The sequence below is a fragment of the Pollicipes pollicipes genome, unplaced genomic scaffold, assembly GCF_011947565.3.
Source record: "Pollicipes pollicipes isolate AB1234 unplaced genomic scaffold, Ppol_2.1 Scaffold_7231;HRSCAF=8579_pilon_pilon_pilon, whole genome shotgun sequence".
NCBI lineage: Eukaryota > Metazoa > Arthropoda > Thecostraca > Pollicipedomorpha > Pollicipedidae > Pollicipes > Pollicipes pollicipes.
This window is the reverse complement of record NW_023597034.1, coordinates 19,704,663-19,726,488: the sequence shown is the minus strand read 5'-3', so window position 1 is coordinate 19,726,488 and position 21,826 is coordinate 19,704,663. Positions and strand designations below refer to the sequence as shown.

At 52.1% G+C, this 21,826-nt stretch overlaps 1 protein-coding gene across 2 annotated transcripts; it reads left to right on the top strand.

Moving 5' to 3' along the window:
• The first annotated feature begins 956 nt into the window (after positions 1-956).
• Positions 957-12,137, top strand: LOC119110725 (uncharacterized). Of its 2 annotated transcripts, XM_037234646.1 has the most exons (6): positions 957-1,130; positions 2,752-2,940; positions 5,422-5,632; positions 9,109-9,172; positions 9,408-9,493; positions 10,822-12,137. In XM_037234646.1, exons 1-5 carry the CDS (start codon positions 1,051-1,053, stop codon positions 9,443-9,445), a joined length of 582 nt encoding a protein of 193 aa, XP_037090541.1. In that variant the 5' UTR covers positions 957-1,050; the 3' UTR covers positions 9,446-9,493; positions 10,822-12,137. The 2 variants fall into 2 exon arrangements, with proteins under 2 accessions (XP_037090541.1, XP_037090540.1); XM_037234645.1 differs by lacking the exon at positions 9,408-9,493.
• Positions 12,138-21,826: the final 9,689 nt, after the last annotated feature.

Genomic DNA, 21,826 nt, shown 5'->3' with positions numbered 1-21,826 from the left:
CGGGACCGCGCCCGGCGGATGGACATGACCCGGAACTGACGCGGATCTGCAGTGGCAGTTACGAACCATCTCTCAGTCGGGGGTATGTGCGGCTCCCGGCCGGCACCATGGCTCCTGGGCGCTGCTCTGACCACTGCAGTCGCCAGGGCTCCATAACTTTGGAGTTGAGCGACAGCGTGCGACGCGCAACCCATTAAAAGGCAGCGGCTTAGTAACAGAGCAGGGGGCGAACAAGCTTCTCTGACGTGAGAGGCTTCACTTGGCTGGAGTGGTTTAAACGATTGACGGCGGGCACCGCGTGGAATCGAGCCCCGTGAGACCATACCACCATAAGATGAATGTTGAACCTTCATGGAAAGTAGGTGGGCTGTGGCATCTCTCCCTCGCATATCGCCCTCTCCCCTCTAATTACCTCCGTCAAGAATCGCAAGCCCGATTGGTCGTAACTCTATGTCAGCCTATAAATGGGTTATGGGCCATCTATACTGACATGCAAATATAGGTTCTGTCGCATTACTCTCGACTGCATATAAAATCTGACGCGTATCTCCGACACGCTCGGCACGCCTGATCGCTGAGCTTTGTATCTTGTCGCCAGATGGCAGGTTTGATGCGCTCTCGTGCCGCCAGCGCCAGCCTGAGACGCTCCTGGCTCCGCTGCTGCCCACACTGGGCGGCGCTGTCTGAGCTGTTTAGTAAGGCGGCGGGCGTACTCCGGCCGCCGCCCGGATGTGTGCCGCCGCCGGGAGATCCGTGTCCTACACGATGGCCCGTTGTTCGCACGTCGCGGCATGGCGTCGCTGGGATGCCGCTCTTCACCGCGCTTGACCCGGCCAGTTTGTGTTACTAATGGCGTGCGAAACATGACGCGCAGTACGCAAACTGGTCTGTTCTTTCTTTCAGTCGTGCGCCTCATTTATTGGCGTTTCCGGCCGCCAACCGTCCCTGAAGTCCACGAAAACGCAATATGATCAAGTGGAGGATCGCGCAGCGCTGATAGGCCTACAGGCACTGACCTTGAATCTCGCGTCAGCCAATAGGAGCTCAGACATGGCGGGACCCAAAAAGAAATGCCCTAAGCCACTGCGAATCTCGACCAGGAAAACCCCCGAAAGACATGTCTCCATCAGGTATGTTCGGACGGCTGTTTGCTAGTGGTCGATATACAACACAAACATGAGGTAAAACAAGTATCACAATGCTCTCGAAGCTGACCCAGGGGATGAGTGTAACCACCACCGAGGTCAGTGAGATCCGGACCCCAGTGGCCGGTAACTTTTGTGTAGATTCAACGAGCTGTTGTGCTCTGACCGTATAAAATGACACCTAAACAAACATGAAACCCAGTGACATTTAAGGGATGGTTAGATGCGTACTTCATCGGGTGGCACAACGGATCCAGAACGCCTCTTGGGGAGGGTGTGTGTGTGTGTGAAAAAGCGGGCTTCTGGCTGTTAGAAAAATCTCGTCGGATTTCGCTTTTTACATTAAGCAGTGTTCGAAAACAAACTCATATTCATGAAAGCCCCTTAGATGCTATTCAGCCTGCAGAAATGTGTCGTGTTATACTTTCTTGACTTTGACCATCTTGGTCGGGATTGCGATTGCTATTGATTACAGTCGACTGACTGTTTAGATTCCCGTTTGAATGCACTCTTGGCTGGAGTTAGCTTCATTCATCATTCACCTATGACCGAACGATAAATGGTCATGAACTTCAAATTTCTACATCTCACTATGTCGTTTCGGGCCTTTCTGCTTGTTCCGCGCAGATGTGAATCCTTTCATTCAGAGTACCGCAATCGCCTCATCACTTCTAGCTGTCGCCGAAAGTCGGATCTCGAAATCCTTGGTGAAATGGTAGGTCACCCCGAATATTTTTCGCCTGTCTTGCCGAAGACAAGTTGATGTGGCCCTGATGCGATGTGCGCCAGCTCGATTGACACGAGCGGTATATCGCAGCCCTCTGCCGATGACTGCTCGCAGCGGCGGGGCCGGCTCGGGGCCCGTTTGACACGAACGGTATATCGCAGCCCTCTGCCGATGACTGCTCGCAGCGGCGGGGCCGGCTCGAGGCCCGGTTGACACGAGCGGTGTATCGCGGCCCCCTGCCGATGACTGCTCGCAGCGGCGGGGTCGGTTCGGGGCCCCGGTTGACACGAGCGGTGTATCGCAGCCCCCTGCCGATGACTGCTCGCAGCGGCGGGGCCGTCTCGGGGCCCAGTTGACACGAGCGGTGTATCGCGGCCCCCTGCCGATGACTGCTCGCAGCGGCGGGGCCGGCTCGGGGCCCCGGTTGACACGAACGGTATATCGCAGCCCTCTGCCGATGACTGCTCGCAGCGGCGGGGTCGGTTCGGGGCCCCGGTTGACACGAGCGGTATATCGCAGCCCTCTGCCGATGACTGCTCGCGGCGGCGGGGTCGGTTCGGGGCCCCGGTTGACACGAGCGGTATATCGCAGCCCTCTGCCGATGACTGCTCGCGGCGGCGGGGTCGGTTCGGGGCCCCGGTTGACACGAGCGGTATATCGCAGCCCTCTGCCGATGACTGCTCGCGGCGGCGGGGTCGGTTCGGGGCCCCGGTTGACACGAGCGGTATATCGCAGCCCTCTGCCGATGACTGCTCGCGGCGGCGGGGTCGGTTCGGGGCCCCGGTTGACACGAGCGGTATATCGCAGCCCCCTGCCGATGACTGCTCGCGGCGGCGGGGTCGGTTCGGGGCCCCGGTTGACACGAGCGGTATATCGCAGCCCTCTGTCGATGACTGCTCGTGGCGGCGGGACCGGCTCGGGGCCCCGGTTCGGTGCCTCGCCGTGCCGCAGCGACTCATCCGGCTTCCAGAGCCTTCCCAGCCCCGCCAGCGCCAGCCCCGACGGCAGCCGCTGCAGCGACGGTGAGCGACTCTTCACCAACCGCAGCAACATGCAGATCAAGAGCAGGTGAGTGACCGGCATGATGGTGCTGCAGTAGTCGAAGCATGCGTTCCCAGGGTGCATTGGGATAAAGCAACAATTGGTTTGGAAAACCACGAAACAAAAACTAGCTGCAAAGTCCTAAAATGTTTTGAAATGTTCGGAATGTGGTTTGAATCACTTAAAATAATTTGTTTCCCAAATATTTTACTCCGGGATTTCTTGCCTCGTTTGACGCCTTCAAACTGCGTGGGAGTTGATACCCGCCCCCATATTCAGATCTGATGAGCTTGTCGGACTAATTGCTAGTTAAAACATCACACATTACTCCTGGGCCGCAGGACGCCATTGCAGATCAGCTTGTATAATTGTTTACGGTCCAGTTAATTCAGTCCCCAAACCAGTTCAATTCAGTCCATTCTTACTCCGAAAAAGGCACCACTTAAGTGCACATTGATCCAAAGTCGTCACAATGATGCCGGTGAATGGAACAAAAATAAATTAATGAAGGTACATCATGCATCCCACTCGTGTATCCATCTCCGCACACAGAACGTCTACCCTCTGATGCCATGTGATATGTGAGGATTGGGCGGCCTTGTCTTCCATCACGTCTGCACGGTTCTGATTGCTTTGAAATTATTTGTTTGATACCAGTACCGCATGCTTACCATTCTCAATCACTCGTGTTTATACGCTTGGCGTGGTACTAGATCACGTGGTCAAGCACTGCTTTTCAGTCAAAGCAAAGTATGCTACGGGTGTTAGGTGTCAATTTATGTCAGCAGCTCATAAATCACCTCCATCGTGTAATGGCCAGTGTGCAACCACCAAGATGTGCATCAAATGTGCGTGCGACAGGATGGGCTCTGAATCCATATCCCTCCCACAAGCGAGCTGCGTTCCATGCGAGTTACCAGCGGTGCACACCCCACATCACTTTGCACAATCGTGCAGTAATTTCAACGCACATTTTGATTTGAATCATGCTGGTTGTGTTCTTGAAATAAGTTTTCTTGCCTCGTTTCAAATTTAGAAGCATCGAAATATAGCTGCTTGAATTAAAAATAGATTTCTAAGCAACGCCGCTGATTCCAATCCCGATTTTGCCTGCCGCCATTTCTAGTTCAGAAATATTCGTATCAGGCGAAGGTGAATCGCATGGACTTCACGTCACGTCATCCTGCTGCGTAGGACAAAACCATGCGTGTGTCATTGCGAAGCCCGGCACGCGGGATTTTGTCTTCGCAGGAAAAAGCGTCAACTGATACGTGTACGTGCCATCTTAAGACCGAGTTTTGTTAACGGCAAGGCTTCTGGCTCGGTAAGGGGGTTCTGAAGGCGCCGCTTGAAACTTGTCTCATGGTAACAACTTGTCTATAAAATAAGCCACCCGACAGTTTCGTTAATGACAAAGCTACCTTTATTATGAGGTACATTTTTTTATTGTTTGATGCCCCATCCCGAGCTATTTTTGGTTCGGCGACATGGAGAGGCGCAGACACACGCACCGTAGACTAAATACGATAAAGGCCTCATTGTTCGAAGCCTTAGCGGAACAGTCTTGACCTCGCGCCTACTGTCAGGATCCTGCCATAGCACAAAGTGGGGCTGTACACAAGACATGCACACAGTGGGCCTATATGTACACATTAGGCCTATTCCCACTTCCCGAGCCCGGCGATCAGAGGACTGCTCCGGTGACCCAGTCAGGCTGTGCGCTCGACACTGTTTTGTCACCGAACCGACGGGTCTGAAGGCAGACCGCGCCCGTGAATCCATCTTCGTGGGTGTTGGCCGACACTGCGTTAATCCCGCGGCGGAGCGATCTCCATTTGATCTCCATTCTCCATTCTCATCTCCATTCGCGGCCGCCTCCTGGGCGGGAGCCAAAGACCTGCCGAAGCCAGGCTTGAACTAAAGACTTCCCGGCGACACTGGCACGCGGACTAATCAATTGCACTGCCAAAGTGGTCGGGCCAGGGTCCCTTCTAAGCATTATTTGCTGCAGTGCCCTCGACGTTGTCACCCCAGCACATTAACTTCAGTTCAACAGGCATTTTGTCAAAGTATTTTGGTGTCGCACGTAGTGCCAGGACGCAGGAGCTCCGTTCAAATACATTCGGCTCGACCCGTTCCACAACGCTTCAGCTATGTAGTAGTCGAAGACTATAGTTGGACTGTTCAACCATGTAGCTCGCTCTACGGCGAACTCCAGTGGTGTGTTGGGTGGTGCCCCGAGGCCGGGGTTACCCCATAAGATGCAAACCTTTGAAAAGTCTCCATAGCTCGGTTACCTTTCAAATTGTCATGGTTTTTCACGAGTGCAATATGATGGAAAACGTCCATTTAATCCAGAAATTCTGCAATAAAGCTGAGGACATTGTCCTCAGATCTTCTAAGCAAGCAAAGAATATCGCGGATTTGCTGCTACCATCGCTTCCGCCGCGTGGAAGGTTCCGCCATAACTTGACATGCGGCTGAGACGGTTGACACTGTCGTTGACAGTGAGAGCGCCGAGTCCGTGAGCACGCGCGCCAGCACCTGCAGCCGCGGGGTGCGCCAGGCCGGGCTGCAGTCGCGTCAGAGCACGTCGCAGCCGCGCCACGGCACGCCGCTGTCGCGCCAGGACAGCCACGGCGACACCGGAAGGACGCTGCAGGAGCTGGCTACTGTCTTCGACGTGCAGAACGTGCTGAAGAAGGGAGAGTCGATTGAGGTGAGGGCTTTGGCTCACATGACTATGTGGCTACGAAACAGCACGTTCTGGGATGTTCTTTACCACTGCAGGACATACGTTTTTTTCTGACCTTGGCCGGACGAGGGAGGCTTGCATGGCCGCGTGCCTTTTCGAGGACTGACATTCAGGGGCCAGGTGGAGTGCGACGTCGGATGGCTCGCGCAACAGTGCAAGACGCTGAGCATCATGTATATCCGTGGAGCTGGAATGTGTACAGTCGAGCCAGATCAACAGGGTACCATTTGTTGTTCAGGTCTCTTTGTTACCGTCATAACTGCATGTCCAATGGCAGCGGGAAAAGGTGTATCGTAGGACGCTCCAGGAAAACGGACGACTTTAAAATTTCAGAGATATAATTTCATTGCATCATAGCTGATATATCTATGTAGAGAGCATCCGATGATATTTTGCATTTTCTCGCTGAACTCTCCATGTCCCCCTTACCTTGGGCATGCAGTACGTGCTCCATGTGACCCGCTCACTTAAGATACGGTCCCGCCCGATCCTGCCCTGCTAAAAAATGGCGGCAACTCCGTAGCACGGCTGACCCCGCTTGTGCAAGCCCGGAGGGGCCGCGGCCCTTTGGCTTGTTTCCGTGGACCTACTTTGCTAGTCGGGTCTCCGAGGCTGCTCTCATGAGGAAGCACACATGACACGTTCTTTAAACTTTGAGTCTGGACGACCGCCTTTGTTTCGAAGCACCATTTCACTGCATATTTCTCGCCGACTGTGGACGGCAACATGGCCTGTTGAGAACTATGTAGGCGTTAAACAAAATAGCATTGCGACAGCTTTCAGAAAAGTCACGTAAATTAGCGGGCAAAGAATTATCCACTGATAGTACCTCATCATTCGATGTAGCATGTAGCATTTTAAACTATGCCATATCGGTTAAGCCCACTGAACATAGGCATAGTCTGAACATACCTTAAACATGTTTGGCTCTTTTTCTTCCGGGCATGCACTTGTCACGCTGGCTAAAAAATATCCCTTTTTTAACCTTTTAAACTTTGTAGCATTTGAACATGATCTGCAGTGGAAAGGAAAAGAGAGACACTGAACAACCACGGAAACTGAATGGATAAGATACTTTGTTTGCGCCGCCATAACCCAGCACGGGTAGTAACACAAGTGAGAAACCCGCTGCAATGTTTGCCGAGCAAGGTGATGACAGGTGTGAAAGGGCCATGCTATCATCGTAAAACTGGTCTTATGAGGCCAGACAGTTCTAAGAACTCATGATACGAAATGGGATCCGCCGATGGATTGGAAACTCCATCCTGCACTGCACTTTATCACGCGATGGTTCAATGGTAAAACGTTCGGAAGCTATTTTCAAATCGGATTGCCTGAAGTTTGGCTAGCTCTTGGTCTGGCAGCGACTGCCAATTCGACTCGAGCGACGTTGCCTTGTGGGCTTTTTAGAACTACGTTTTCAGGTGACCTGGTCCAAAGTGTTGAGAGACAGAAATACATTGGATGGATATTAGTCACACTGAACAGGATTGGGTTTTCGTGGCTAGATCTCCGCCGGCTTTGGCCACCGGTTGTCGAATTCGAACTATTTGCATAACGAGCGACTTTTGCTACATCCTGGTCGATGGTCAGGGCACCTGTGGGTATTGAAATATCAACAAAGTGTAATGACATGCAAACAGCACAACCTTAAATTCACCCACAGAGAACAGCTGGTTTCATACTTGTAAGTGCTATGATTGCCGAACACCGCCATAAATCGTAAAAGCGCGCGAACGGGCAGAGTGATGGTTGGTGCTGTGGCGCGCGTGACCGGCTGCACTCACCGGGCTCACAAGCCCCTCTGGCTGTCAGCTTCCAATCAAAAATGTGCCCACACTGATCACAACGGGAAGGTCGTTGCATCATCCAGCAAACGGGCGGGAGCCATCAAACTGCAGCCTGGCTCGAAGCGGACCGACGAAGCGCAGACGGGCTAGCGCCTGTTGGGCCGCCTCGCGTGCCTCAGGGGCGGCTCCGACGGCGCGAGCGGCGCGCCGTGTTCGGGGCGGGGTGACGGCTGGCGCGCCGCTCCATCTTCCTCTCCGCACCTCCACCGGCTCATTTGAGGGCTACGCCTGCGGCCTCGGATGTTATCGCCGTCCGCGCCCCGGCCCCATGATGGATGCCTCGTTGGCGCCGCCGTCGCTCCCCGCCCCGCGCCGACGTGTGCGTGAACGGGGCCCACTTGCCTCGTGCTGCATCGGTGCCCACACACGGCACTCTGGGAGACGTGCACAGGGTGGAGGGGAGGGGAACAGTCGTTGACAGAGAGTGGGCCCGCCGCGTCCACATACTCTGTAACGTTACCCCTCTTTATGTGCCTGATGCAGTGCATGTGATGTCGCTGTATTACACTAACTTATGAATGGAATGGCTGTGTTTTTGTTAAATCAGTGACTGTTATAGCCCATGGATAGGACGCGCTTTGTTCAAATCGGGGTGAGTCCGTTTGTGGTCAATACACGGATCTATTTATATAGGAGTGAGACTATGGTCCACCCAGCGCACTCTTCTTGAAAGTCCCCCATCAAGTGCTCTAAGTCACACTCATGACCTCTCTGGGGTCTTCCGCGCACCTTGGTGGTGATGGCGGTCCCATTAGTTCGGAGGGTTGGGCCCCTGAAATAATCGGATTGGTGCCCAAGAGCACCAACTGGCCTTCCAGAGCACTTGTTGATTCCCAAACAGGGGCGCAGCCAGGATTTTTTGTTTGAGCGAAGGGGAGGGGAGGCGAAGCTCGGTGACTACGCAAGATGCCAAATTATGACTTTTCGTCGGAAGTCATCTGTGATAAAAAAAAATAACTGAAGCCCTGAGGTGGGGTCGCCCCAGCTTTCGCTCCCCGTGGTTGCTTCCTTTCCTCTAAGCGATGCACCCTCGTGATGAGTGGCAATGAATCCTACAATGCTGCCTTTAAGTAATTGAGTGCGAGAAAAGTTTCGGCCTTGCCGTTTCTACGGTGCGTTGCTGCGCCTTCTTGAACTGGCCGAGATTCAAGGACATCTCTGGAATGATCGCAGTCGAAATGCAGTTACAAGTTGCAACAGTTAAATGTCTCTGAATCGTAATAGAACTATGTCCAGTGGTTGCTTTGGGAAGTTGCAATGATTTTGACAATGGATCTGAAGCTATACCAGACATCATATAACGTTACATTTAATATTATGCCGCGCCGTCTCTGATGTAAACATCTCCATCGTCTAAAACTTGACTACTAACGTAACGGGTCAACACCTGATGCAGGAGAGTAAAATCCCTTAAATATCCTATTGGTTTGGGAAGCGACACCTACCCGTTAAACTGTGCAGTGCGCGCTGACAAGTGCCGCCAGGCTCCACGCGGCGTCCGCCGCAGTCTGCCCACCGGCCCGCGCGCGCCGGGACCCAGCTCGGGCCCACAGTAAGACGCGCGCGTGCTGACCGCTGTTTTGTCGCCAGGGCGTGTTGCGGTTCGACCGGCGCAGTCACCAGGACCCCTACATCAGCGCCCCCGTCAACCTCGGTACGTCAGAGGCAGCCGGCTGCGCGCAGTATGACATGGAACAATCACGTGTGCCTTGCTGCGCCCCGGAAGCGCGTGTGCTAGGTGCCGCGGTTGTTTGTGCAGCGTCGGCTTCGGCCTTCGAGGCGCGCTCCACACCGCGCCATCTCCGTGACATCCGGGCGTTTGCGGTGATTCTTTTGCGAGTGCTTGCCCTCTGAAGTCCATCGCTGAATGACTGTGGCCTGCTGTGCAGGCAGGGCGGACGGCCACCTCAAGTGGAGGCCCCAGTAGGAGACGCTCCAAGAGGTGGCCACATTCTCCTGCCGGCCACGCGGAAAGGTGTGCCTATGTGTATGGCTTGGTGCCGTTTGGTATCGGGATAGCTTCCGTTTTGACCTGTTCTTCGTTGCGGCCATCGTTGTCGGTGATTGTCGTGACACAAGGTGCGCCCGCGGTCGTGAAGTCAGCATTTTTTCCTCTCGCCCTGATTGGGGGCTTTCCACAATACGGGCTGATAGGAGTCGATGTGACACCCACTACCGCTTTCAGCAGATCTCGCGGTTGGTAATTGGCTTTACGTTTCTTGATCAATAAATGACCCCACTACGCCAGATGAAAGGTCAAATTTCCCAAAAGTATAATTTTTTCAGCTTTACATGTCCATATGTACGAGACCATTTCTCCCAGCGACACACGTCCTAAACGGACGTGCTTCTTGCTTAATGCTGAGTACAGCAGTATGTAGTTTTGACATGCTTTGACCGTATTTTTATGATGCATGGTTCCGCTAATGTAAAAATGTTGGCCGGCCGCTCGCTTTACGCGGCATCGTCGGTGGCCGCCTCCCGCCCGCGCAGGCCGCAGGTCGCCGTGCAGTGTTCCTCAAAAACTGCCGCGGCTCCGAAATCAGAAAGGCCAGGGGCACGTTGCCTGAGCCAAAACACGTGCGTTGGAGGCCTTATAGGCCACTTAAAGTGTGGCGCAATTGCACGAAATACCGAAGAGTTACCCTCAGAAAGCCTCTGACAGAGAGAGGGGGAGGGTTATATCGACCCCATGTCAAGGCACGCAGTTTAGTTGAACAGTGACGCCTCGGTGCGCTATCATCGCATTCCCGATCACGGCAACTGGCACACACAATGGAACTGTTAGCGTTTGGGATCGATGATTCGTACAGTCATGACGAAGTCATTATATTTATCTGATGAAATCTTGAATAAACGATGGCCGAGAGCCGCCGTATCATCGTCATTGTTGGCTGCAGGATGACGTGAGCGGCTCAGCGGCGTATCCAGCACCTCGGAAAGCAGGGATACAGGAGACCCTGTTCGCAACTTTGAGTCGTCTTTTACTTTGGTCTTGGTTGTGCACACAGTGCGTTTTGTCCATGACCCTGAAATTGACCTATCATGACATAGCATTGTAAGAGACATAGTCGAAATCCTTAAAATCCCAAAGGCGTGGCTTTTGTTTATGCGTCTGGCAAGACAATATTCGTTCGTGATGGCGTGGTTTCCGCGATAGAGAAGCGAAGCGTTTACAGAGACTTGTTCTTCGGGTTATTGATAGATGACTGAATCGTAAATATGCAAGCAACTGTAATCCAGGTCGCTCGTGTACTTCCTCAGGTAGTCACCGTTCAGCTAACAAAACTCGATGCGTTTCAGGACAGCTTCTTCAGCTAAACACCACGGCAAGACTAACATCTGCATCAACGGTACCTGAATAGGCGACAAGAGAAGAAGTGCCACCCCGGACGACCTGCGTGTGGTGCGAAGCGAGCCCGGACGACGCGCGGGTGGCGCGGAGAGGGCCCGGACGACGTGCGGGGCGCGTCGAGCGGGCCCAGACAACGTGCGGGGGGAGGGGCGGGAGGCGCGGAGCGGGCCCAGACGACGTGCGGGTGGCGCGGAGCGGGCTCGGACGACGCGCGGAGGGCACGAAGCGTGCCCGGACGACGTGTGGGAGGCGCGGAGCGGACCCGGACGACGTACGGCGGGCGCTGAACGGGCCTGGACGACGTACCTGTGGCACGGAGCGGAATTGCTAACAACCAGCCGTGCCAGGCCAGGTGGAACCATCTTACGCCATCATGATAATAGCCATTCTCACACTAGCAATTATTGGACTTATGCCTAATTCGATCCCGCCGCATTTCACTGGCACCTTATTCTGAAATGCACGGAGGCTGGTATACACAGGAGCTCGTCGTTTTTGTCAGACCCATCAAAATAGCCGGTAAAATTTACTCTGGATGCATTTTTGTTTCGTTATGTTGTACCAATTTGCCATTTTGCGTATGTGGATATGGTCCCGTGGAAGCAAATCATGAAGTACCGTAAACGTGAAATAACGACTAGACACGTGGTGCTCAAGCAAAAACGCCCCCAGAATGAAATGTTCTGACTGTTTCGATACCTTTGACGACGAGCCATGGTCCTGCACTTGTTGATCTGAATTTCGAGCATTCTAGATTTGGTACCAACTAGATCACCGCCTAAAAATACTAGCGTGAAAAAGGCTAATGTAATCGTGTGACGTTCCTGGGATTCATGACGTCACTGAGAGCGTGAGCCCAACTAGAAGACGCTTGGACGGCAGTCTTAACAGTCTGGAGGCCATTGTGCCAATATTCACGAGATGTGCATGTGTTACCGTTGAGCTGTGTATTAACGTAAAAATTTTTAAGGACAGTGTTGACGCTATAAAACCTAACCAAGCATGAACAAATAACAATGGCACCCCGCCAGGACGTTGCTTCTGTAGTTTTAGCCTTCACAAATATGTTGGGGAGCTTCATCGTGTTTTGCCTTTTATCTTCGGTTTGAATTCACAGTGTGGCCAAATTGTGACCAGCTTGCGAGTGATGTACTTTGTCCGTGACCGCTTGAAATGGCCTGGTGGTGTGTGGTTTTGCGAGACTTGGTTTAGATCTATGGAACTTTTGATGCTTGTCGTTGACGATACATTTGGCTAAGCAATATGATTATCTTTTGATAGATTGATTTTGATACTTAAGAACACGGGTCGAGCAAATTATCTCATGAGGAACCTTGCACAACGCCTGAGACCAGCAGGCACCACCACCATCAGCTACGTGCCGTAGCACCGTGAGTTTCTGTCATTCTCCCTGCATACAGTGATGCACGGAACAAAAACCCGTGACAGTGCAAGGAAAAGCGAACATCCGTAATGCAAGCATAATGCCAGCAACGGGGAACTTAACATTTTGGGGACATCAAATACGCGTAACAGTTATCAGCCGCCCACGGGAACAGGTGAAGGATGTGCCCCCACGATCTTTGCCGGCTTACAAACATGGATATAAAGTGTCGCACCCTTCATACCCTTCACGTTGAACATTGATGTATTATGCGTTCGCCTCTGTCATCTGTGCCTCAGTACAGCTGAGCGTGCCATCGACATTTTGAAACGGCACATGTTTCAACAACAAAAGCCTCACGTTCAGGGCTGCGACCCAGGGGCGCCGTGATCCCGGCACCCAACCCCGTTACTCGAGTGGCTCACCTATAGGCTCTTGGGACTTTGGGTTGGGGTATCAGTGCTTTAATGAGGCAAGTGTGAAGCAGTTGCTTTGATGCTCTGAAGACCTGACAGAGGTTTCCAAAAGTACATAATAGCTGGCAGCCACATCACCGTAGATTCGTCGATATATGATCCCCAAATACCAATGATAAAAAGTTCATGCAACTTTGTTATTTGCACACGGTGCTAATACTGATGCCACAAGCTTTGTTGCATCGGAATATTGCAGAAATTTCAACCTTTTACCTGCCCATCGCCTGTTTCCAATGCGTTGTGCTTGCACGGACGACTGCCGCATTGCTTTCCCTTCTTTTACCGTTGTGGTTTCATATTGGTATTGAAATTGATGATGTAAAACACTAAACAAAAGTGAACTCTATCCAGGCGAGGGTGTGGGGGGAAAATCACCGAAGTAGGATCGCCGCAACTCCCCACCCATTCCCCCCGCCCCTATCCTGGTTGTGCGTCGGCCCATGTTTTGAAAGCCTTTTCATATTTTGAACCAATTATTGGTGAAGTAGATCAATTAAATCGCAGAGGTCAACTGCATGTGAAATCCGCTCCCTCCTACCAGATATTCCTGCGCCAGTCTGTCACAAAACTGCTCACGGGTGGCATATCAGTCGTTATACTCTATGTGGTTGAACAACCTTATTCCATAATCTATCGCGCTGTTTAGACCCACTCAACGCACTTTATCATGAACTGAGATATTTTATCCATTCTTCCTGAACCCCCCACTACTGATAACAGCAGTGTCAAATTTTCGACGAACCAAATAAAAATCTCAGAGAGCATCTCACATCTCGGCCTCAAATTTAAGCCTCCAAACGGCAAAATTCATCCGTGAAATTTGATATCACAGGGAATCGAGGCTAAACTGGCATACAAACTAAATGAAACATACTGTATGCAAAGGTCGTAACGTCACGTAAGTCTGGGTATATGCCTTGTTCACAACTTACTCCAAGTGCACAAATGGTGCCTGAAAAATACGGACTTTGAGGGAGCTGGCTCCGCATCCTTACCAAACAATTGCAAGTTAAAGAGACATGCCTAATTCTACAGTATCTGCTCTCCGGAATCACTTCTGTTGCAGTCTCAAACGCTGCCTATCGCGGTCAGCATGCTGATCAACTCAAGAATCGCACAACTACACGCTCAATAATGGGAATTCGCTTATATCAAACGAAGCTATGCTTCACGACTTATATCATATGTGACAGCATGTTGCAGAGGCCTAATTAAAACGTGTGCATGGAGTGGCGGTGAATACGCCAACCTGTTTTCTTTATATGCACACAACATGTTTGGAAGTAAACTTCTACCATAATCTATGACGTTTTTGATCATAATCGGAAGGCCAACTGGGTCAACCCTGGGTCAACCAGTCCTGGGTCAACTCTCCGTTGCCAACTCCTGAGTCCGCCCATGGCCTCAATGTTCCTAAGCGCTATGGATCATGATGGGACGTTCAGAGGTCTTCTTGCTTGTTTATTGACCATTGTTATATGCATCTCTGTCGTCGCACATGGAGCTCTGAAAGCCGTTAAGTGCTCTCCCAGCATCTAAAGAACCCGTACATCTGTATATAACGCGAACACGAAATCTGTGGGGAGGTTTGGTGACAACCGCTCTTTTGCAAGTGCATAATGCATCCTCACTGCATCCTCCCTGTTTTAATCTCTCACATATCCCACACCCGAACTCTAGACCGACGTACAAATGAGAAACCGGAATTCGAAACACAGAGCTGCCATCTATCGTGCTGAGTGCGACATAGAGCGCCATCTGCGTAAGCCGGGTGCTCTGGTCACGGAGCTGACGGGCCTGGGTGGACCGTGAGCCGAGCTGGACAATCTGCGGACATGCTCGGCTCTGTGTACGTCTGTCTGGTATGAGGACAGGAAAGAAATTAGCATGTAAGGCGCAACGAAGGTTTCAAGGTACGTCTCGGCAAATGGGCCTTTTTATGAAGCAAAGCCTGCTTATTTCACCGCAGTGAAAATATGTTAGGGTTGATCTTTCAGCAGTTTCACCATTTTGGTTCAAAATGTGGATAATACTAGCATTTTACATCGGCACAAGCCACCATTCTATGGCCTAACCCATTCAACATCTGGCAAAGAACAGACACGTCGTGGGGATCCTTTGGACCACTCGGGACCTTGGAACACGCCGGATAACCTTGGGATACCTTGGGTGCCGTCAAGGACCATCGTAGACGCCTTGCTTATTTGCACCTGATCCGGAGCACGGCCTGGTGAGGCCACGGAACACAGAAAGACCAGCTGAGTCATCGAGCACAGGATGCTCGCTGAAGTCACGGAACATAAGCGAATTCGTGAAGGGCGCTGGGCACAGAAAGCTCAGTGGGGACACGGAGCACAGGGAGCACGGCGATGGTACGTAGCACAGGGACCTCGGTGCCGTGCAGGCGTAAAACATGACACTCTGCAAGACAATACGGCAATTCCCTATTGGCCACGAGAGTGGCGGCAGCGGCTAGACCTAGTTTGGTTGGCTATGGGAAGAAGAAGACCACACCGGACCGTCCAGCTGCCTGGCGGCTCTGCCAGCTGTCGGCTACCCGCGCTCAACCTCCCAGCGGCTGTGGATCTAACCCCGCGCTCAACCTCCCAGCGGCTGTGGATCTAGCAGGCGGCCTGCCTTGCACTCACGTGCGGCTGCATGAGGCAGACTCCACGCCGGCTGGTGCTGACGGGCCTCAGCCGTCAGCCGGGCGGGCTGCGGACGGCACGCTGACACGATGGCCAGGGCCGGGCCGAGGCTGACCCGCCGCTGGGTGGCGTGCTCCATGATCCAGCCAAGGCTCATGAGCCAGTGGCGACTGTGGGCGGGGTGGGGTGGGCTGTATGGCGTAGACCCAGGCTTATCGATGAGCTCTGGGTTCCTGCATATACCCTGACTATCTAGTGATAAATTGAAATCATGTATCCCCATTTGGTGCAATACATGGGTGGGCGGCAAAGGTCGTATGTGTAAGTAAAGATAGCTGAATCACGGGTAGGAGGAGGTCTGCGCATGTAAGTCACAGGTGCTAAAACGCTGGCATTTGGTGACCAGGGTTCCATGGTGGATCCGACTCAACGCATCGTGGACTACGTATTCCATTTCCATCTAAATTTAATCTGTGTGTGCACAAGGGATGAACAACCTTCATTGCACAAGTGCTCTGACAATATATATATATATATATATATATATATATATATATATATATATACATATATATGCCTCCCTGCATGCATGTAATGTTGCACCTAGCTGCAAATGACTCCCGTATCCGTCGTCGACTGTGAAGGGTAAGAGGTGGCCGTGTGGACACACAGCACGCTCGAAAGCATCACCAGAGGTCGCCATGACTTATGATATCGTCAGCAAGCTTTGAACAAGGATAGCAGGGTACAGGAGTCAGAGATGTGGTTCCACCAAATCAGTTGGGGGTCTGCCCGGGGAAGAAAATTCAACATTCCGAAAATTTTATTCTTCCTTTAAATTAGTACATTCTGTTTTGAATGCATTTATTATGGTTTTTATGTATTGTTATTGTTTATTATGGTCACAGTTTTCTGGTTTATCAGACAGATTATCATCCCATATTTAATTTGAGGTTTGTGATGAAACCCATGCATTATATTACCATGCAACGACATATGCATGATGCAACAGCATTATGCAAAGATGCGGTAATGGGGTATGACACAAGAAAGTCTTACATTAAGAGAAGAAATTTTAGCAACATCAAAACCGAACGCGGCTCAAACAATGTTAGAACACCGCACTGCCGTGATCTTCGTCGGATGCTAAACAAAAAGATGTGTGTTAAGACTTGGTTTGAGCGACGTTGTTCAGGTTACCGAAGTCTTGACGCATTTATATTGTTTAGTTGAAGACTGGCACCACAAGCAAGTCTCTTTATATGTTAGCACTCGGTACACGACATCTAAATCTTTCGACTTAGCTGTCCGTATTCCCTGCAACCCTTAGCACCGTGCATTGGGTGTTAGGGCTTGAGACCCTGAATGGCTGGGAGTTCGTGATGTTTGTGCAATGCTCGTGATGCCTGATGCTCATGGCGAGTGATTGTCTTACCTTATACTCGGTATGGATCATCGTGACCTTCCGGCTTAGCCACCTGTGTTTCGTGCAGCGAGCACCGTAGTACCATGTGTCGGTGGTTGTGATGTGGGAACACCATGCCTTGATTATTTTAATATTTTTTAATAGCAGTGCCTTTACAAATTCGAAACGTTTCACGTGACAGAATTGTTAAATGCTAGGTTTTGTTCAACAGTGTGCACTCGTGACCAGCGACACATCTTAATAACGTTGAGTTTTCTCAACGTAACCAGTGCTGGCTTGATAACGTCGTTTGGCCCTTACACCGGGTATGCTGAAGGCTAATTATTTTTTGCGAAAACATTCCAAACTGAAATTGGGTCTCGGGGCTTAAAAATTCAATTATCTTGTCCATCACGTATATCGTTGACCTGCATAATAATTAGCCGTAAATTCAAGTTATGCCATTTGGGAAAATAGCCAATGTTTGCGTTCAACGTCACATTTCTATCATGAATCATGTGATAGTAGTAATTGCCTAATATTTTGTGCATGATGCGGGAAAGACTTTTAGTTGTGTACCATTCTTCTCCAAAGCTACACCTTGAACCTCAACAAGGCCAGAAACAGGGTGCAAGATTTTATGTGATCTACACCCGTGTTATGACGTTGCAAGGTTAAGTGCAATGCACTTGTATTCATTATAGTCAAGGGTGACCGGACCGTTAGCATTATACTGTGTTTTCACAGCAAGTGCATTCGTTCATATGCCTTTTTCCGTATGGATAGCGATCGAACTCGAAGTATTCCCACTGCATCTACGCGCTGACATGCGTTGCAACTCGCACGTAAATTTTCCTGGCATATAAGCACGGATCAGTACGGTTGCAGTGGCATCCGGACCTCAGTCAGCGAAACGAAGTATTTTGCTTCGTCTTTTGCTTCACCCACGCCTCCTCTCCCATCCTGTATATTTTTCCACGTTTCCGACCAGTCAGCACGCCTCGATGCGAAATTGAAAATGTTATCACGGGGAAAATTGACGAGCACATCGATTACTTCACAGAAAAGGTAGTCTTTTGCGGAACATGCTTTCAGCTAAGTTCGGTGTTCTTTTTTTAAGTTGTGCGGCTGCTACTCGTCCGACACACCCACACATTCCGGGCATTCCTCGTCATCCCAAGCGTAACTGTGCCAATATGGGCCCGGCCAGCGTACTACCCATAAATGCCAGTTCACCCTGCCCTTGGCATGCCATTTGCTGGTTGTGATTTTCAAATAAATTCAAAACGTTTACTTGATGACATCTAGATGGCATTTCGCGGCTTTGAACTTGCAGCTACAGTTGCGGTATTTGAAAAGTGATTGTTGGTACCCAACTGCATGCAGATTTTTAAATCCACGAGTTTACTCTTCCGCCCTGTGGCATGAAAGTTGAAATCCCAATCCAATACTTTCAGTCATGTACATGCAATTTGGTGGGTTTTCCACCGTGAAGGCCTCTAATCTCTGCACGACTTTCGTGCTGGATGGTAACGTGTGAAGCAAGCCGGTGCATTTAGATGCCTTCAAGGGTGTGTTCCACATTTGTGTGGAGTTTGAACTGAAACAGCCATTTGGAAGATCATTCGGTGCAGTTCGCAGTCCTGCCCTTCTTAAAGCCTAAACATCTAGTTTTTAGCTACACTGTCGCAAAGATGTGTAGATTATTTTGGATAGACTATTTCAAGGCCACCCTGGCATTCGTGACGCCACAATAACGCAAATTCAAATCCTGACATTCCATTAGCCATGCAGCGATCAATGCCAATAAAACACCATTGTCGAGCTGTTCATATCTGGCGTTAGTGAGCACGATTTCCAGGGATAACGGCCGTCAATTTACTCCCAATCCATGCTGTGCAAGGTAAGGTGACGTAATCAAACCATGAGGCGTTGAGGAGCATATTCACTAAACATAGAAATTGTGTTGTCTAAAGCAGTCCTTTCCACTTAGTATTATCCCAACAGCTATAAGTAAGCTTACTTCATCACCACGTCTGATGTTTGCTTCAATATCTTCAAATGTGGAACATTCCCCTTCATCCACCCAAACCACAATTAGTCAAGATTTGATGTGTCTCTGTCAAGCATTTCTAGCTCACGGTTTTTGTTCACCACATTTCGGTTTCTGCGTGTACAAGTCACGCTATGAGAAACGAGTACCCATTTCAACTTTGTGGGTGCCAGGTAACGTTGGGTGCCACCATGTCAACTCTGGGGATGCCACGGGTAAAAACACTCTTGGTTGCACTTCAAATGCTTGGGTGCGCACAAACACGTGGTGCCTACTTCCATACTCATACGCCGGAACCATGCTGCTCAGCGGGGTGTTAGGTGGAGGCCGTACAGCTCTATGTATTATATTTTCCGAAAGTTGTGAGTCCCAGGCCAGGCCAGGCCCGGTTCCTGTGCCCCATGCCTCGTGATGGTGCAGCGCATGACACATGAGGTATTTGCGTAGGAATATCAGTTGTGAGAACACCAGTTATTGAGGGCATGATTTCTCACCCACTATTATTCAAGTGTGCGTGTAAAATGCATTTCGGTTAAAGCTGGTTACGTGAAGAGGTGTGAGGGTACTTTGGACCCCGATCTGACGCTTGACCTTGTTTGACCTTATTTGACCTGAATGTCACAACCTATAGACATAAATTTGTAAAAGTATAATGTGATATAAATCTCTACCTACCATGTTAATCTAGTGACTTTAACTATCATTGTTTTAGACCTCAGGGGGTGAAATCCGCCCCCCCCCCCCCCCCCACCTGAGTGCGTCGCATTCAGATGGTCAGCTGGGCACGTGTTGAGGTTTATTGAAACCTGTGTATGCCTGAATTCTATGGTAAATTCACGTATATTCGTCTATTACACCTTATGTGCCATTTGACATTGCATATTGTGTTTTGGGCTCCCCTATTTTTTGGGTGGCTTTGCTTGGTTACTGTAACTTTTTAGAAGAGCTGTTTCCAAGATTTGGGGGCTGGATATCAAGGTGAGGTTTCATTTACAAGTCGGATGCTCGAGCTAATACTCAAGCTTCCCCTTCCCCTCCCTCGATCTCTGTACGGAATCTTAAGTCCCTGGTGTATGTTCACTGATAACTAATGCCAGCAGTTTCCTGCAGAATATTTTTGCGACCGTCTCGAGACATTCTCTCTTTGTTGATATCAAGTGACGTCACTTTAGATAATGACAGGCCCAAAGAACCGGAGTCAGAAAGAATCGCGTTTGCTCACAACTCGTTTCCTCAGAAGTTCAATCGTCAGATATATACGACGTGGACCACAATACACTGAATTGGTTTATCCAAGTCAGGAAAGAGCTCAGCTCGCTTGTGAAGAACGAGTGCCGGCAGCCGCGGACGGAACATCGGGGCTGATTGGTTCCCAGCTTCGGCGCCGGAAGCGCCACCGCGACCCCCGCTCCGCCGTCTGACGGCCAACGGCCGGCGGCTGTCGCTGGCCGGCCGGCCACCTCGCTTCCGGCCGGCCGCCATTGACGCGCGTTTTCGAGACTGTCCGGCCGCCGCACGCCAGGCGGTACACCCTATCTGCCGGCGCCGTGCCTTCCCCGTGTCAAATAGGTTGCGAGTGCCGTCGGGCCGTACGCCGGCGGGCCGGCCACCAGTCGGCTGCGGGCCAGCGCGGGGAGTGGGGACGCCGCGCGCGCACGCACGCGGGCTGGGCGAGCCGCGTTCGTCGCGGCGCCACGCGTGCCAAGTGCTGGTTCTGGTGCTCGGTGACGGGCTGGTGGTGCGCCGCGGCCGCTGACGAGCACGTGCCGCGCCACGATGGTGTCGCTCGACCAGGGCGCCAAGGTGGACAAGACGGCCGGCGAGCAGGCGACCGAGTCGCTGGTGAGAAGCGAGGCGAAGGCGGCGGCAGCGGCGGAAGGCGGTGAGACGGGCGAGGGCCCGGTCGAGCAGCCGGCCGACTTCGACGACTTCGTGATGCCGGTGGCGGGCAAGTCGCGGCTGGTGCGCGGCCGCGCCTGGAAGAGCACCGCCTCCGCCGAGTACGTGCGCTACAAGTGCTTCGACGACGGCCTGGAGTACCTGCCGGGAGGTGAGGCCACTGGCAGGTGTGCGCGGCCAATGCCCGAGGTGGCCCGGTCTCTCCGGAGAGGTCGCACCGCTGCTGGGTCGACCAGGGCCACGCGAGCGGCGTCCGGTGCGCCGTTCGACCCGCTGTAACATCCACTCGATTCGGGACCTGGATTCTCGCGCAGTGACAAATCACCACTTCGGCGCCGACATGCAGAGTCCGCGCTTCGCGTTCGCCGCGGTTTCACCAGCTCGACAAAGATCCACTTGGGTTAAAACGGAACCCACTTTTTGTCGGAAACGAATCTTTTTACGGCTGGCGGGCTGCAGCCAGACGTAATCACAACGCTTTCGAGCGCTCATTACGAGCCGTTACCGGGTACTGAAGCACCCTGCGCGCATTAACCGCCATGCATCCTTGTCATTGTCCGGTGCGGGCGGCGGAGCGGTGCGGCGGCGGGCGGCGCTGCCACCTGAGCCGAATGAAGCCACCGGCCGGGGACCCGGCCCGGCCGTCGGGCCGCCCGCGCTGGCCGACGGCACCCGCTCCAGGCCGCGCGCAGACGGCACCGGCGCGACCGGCAACCCCAGGCGTCACTCGGTGATGGCGAGCAGCGGGTAGGCGGCTGAAGGCTGCCCGTGCTCCTCCCCCAGAAATCACGCACCTTCATCATCGTCATTCCATCACGCTCGTGCGGCTCTCCCTAGAGCGGGTGGCGCCTCCAGCGCGTCACAGGCCTAACATGCGGAATGAACGGAACTGTTTGGGCGTCGGCTTTCCTCGGCATTGTTGCGTCACTGTTGTTTAGCCGCAGCTCACTGGAAGCCGAGCGGCCCAATGGCTGCCTCTCATGCCCCCTGTGACGTCACAGGCACGAGGCCTGCCGTGCCGATTGCCATAGATTGAGCCGCCAGTGTTCGGTGCAGGAACGACAGCAGAGTGCAGAGGGCACAGGCCC

Excerpts from the sequence above, each read along its gene's own strand:
- LOC119110725 (XM_037234645.1), top strand. The coding sequence starts at position 1,051 with ATGGCGGGACCCAAAAAGAAATGCCCTAAGCCACTGCGAATCTCGACC. Across the intron at positions 1,131-2,751 it reads GAAAGACATGTCTCCATCAG|CCCTCTGTCGATGACTGCTC; the intron begins GTATGTTCGGAC and ends GGTATATCGCAG. Across the intron at positions 5,633-9,108 it reads AGAAGGGAGAGTCGATTGAG|GGCGTGTTGCGGTTCGACCG; the intron begins GTGAGGGCTTTG and ends TTTTGTCGCCAG.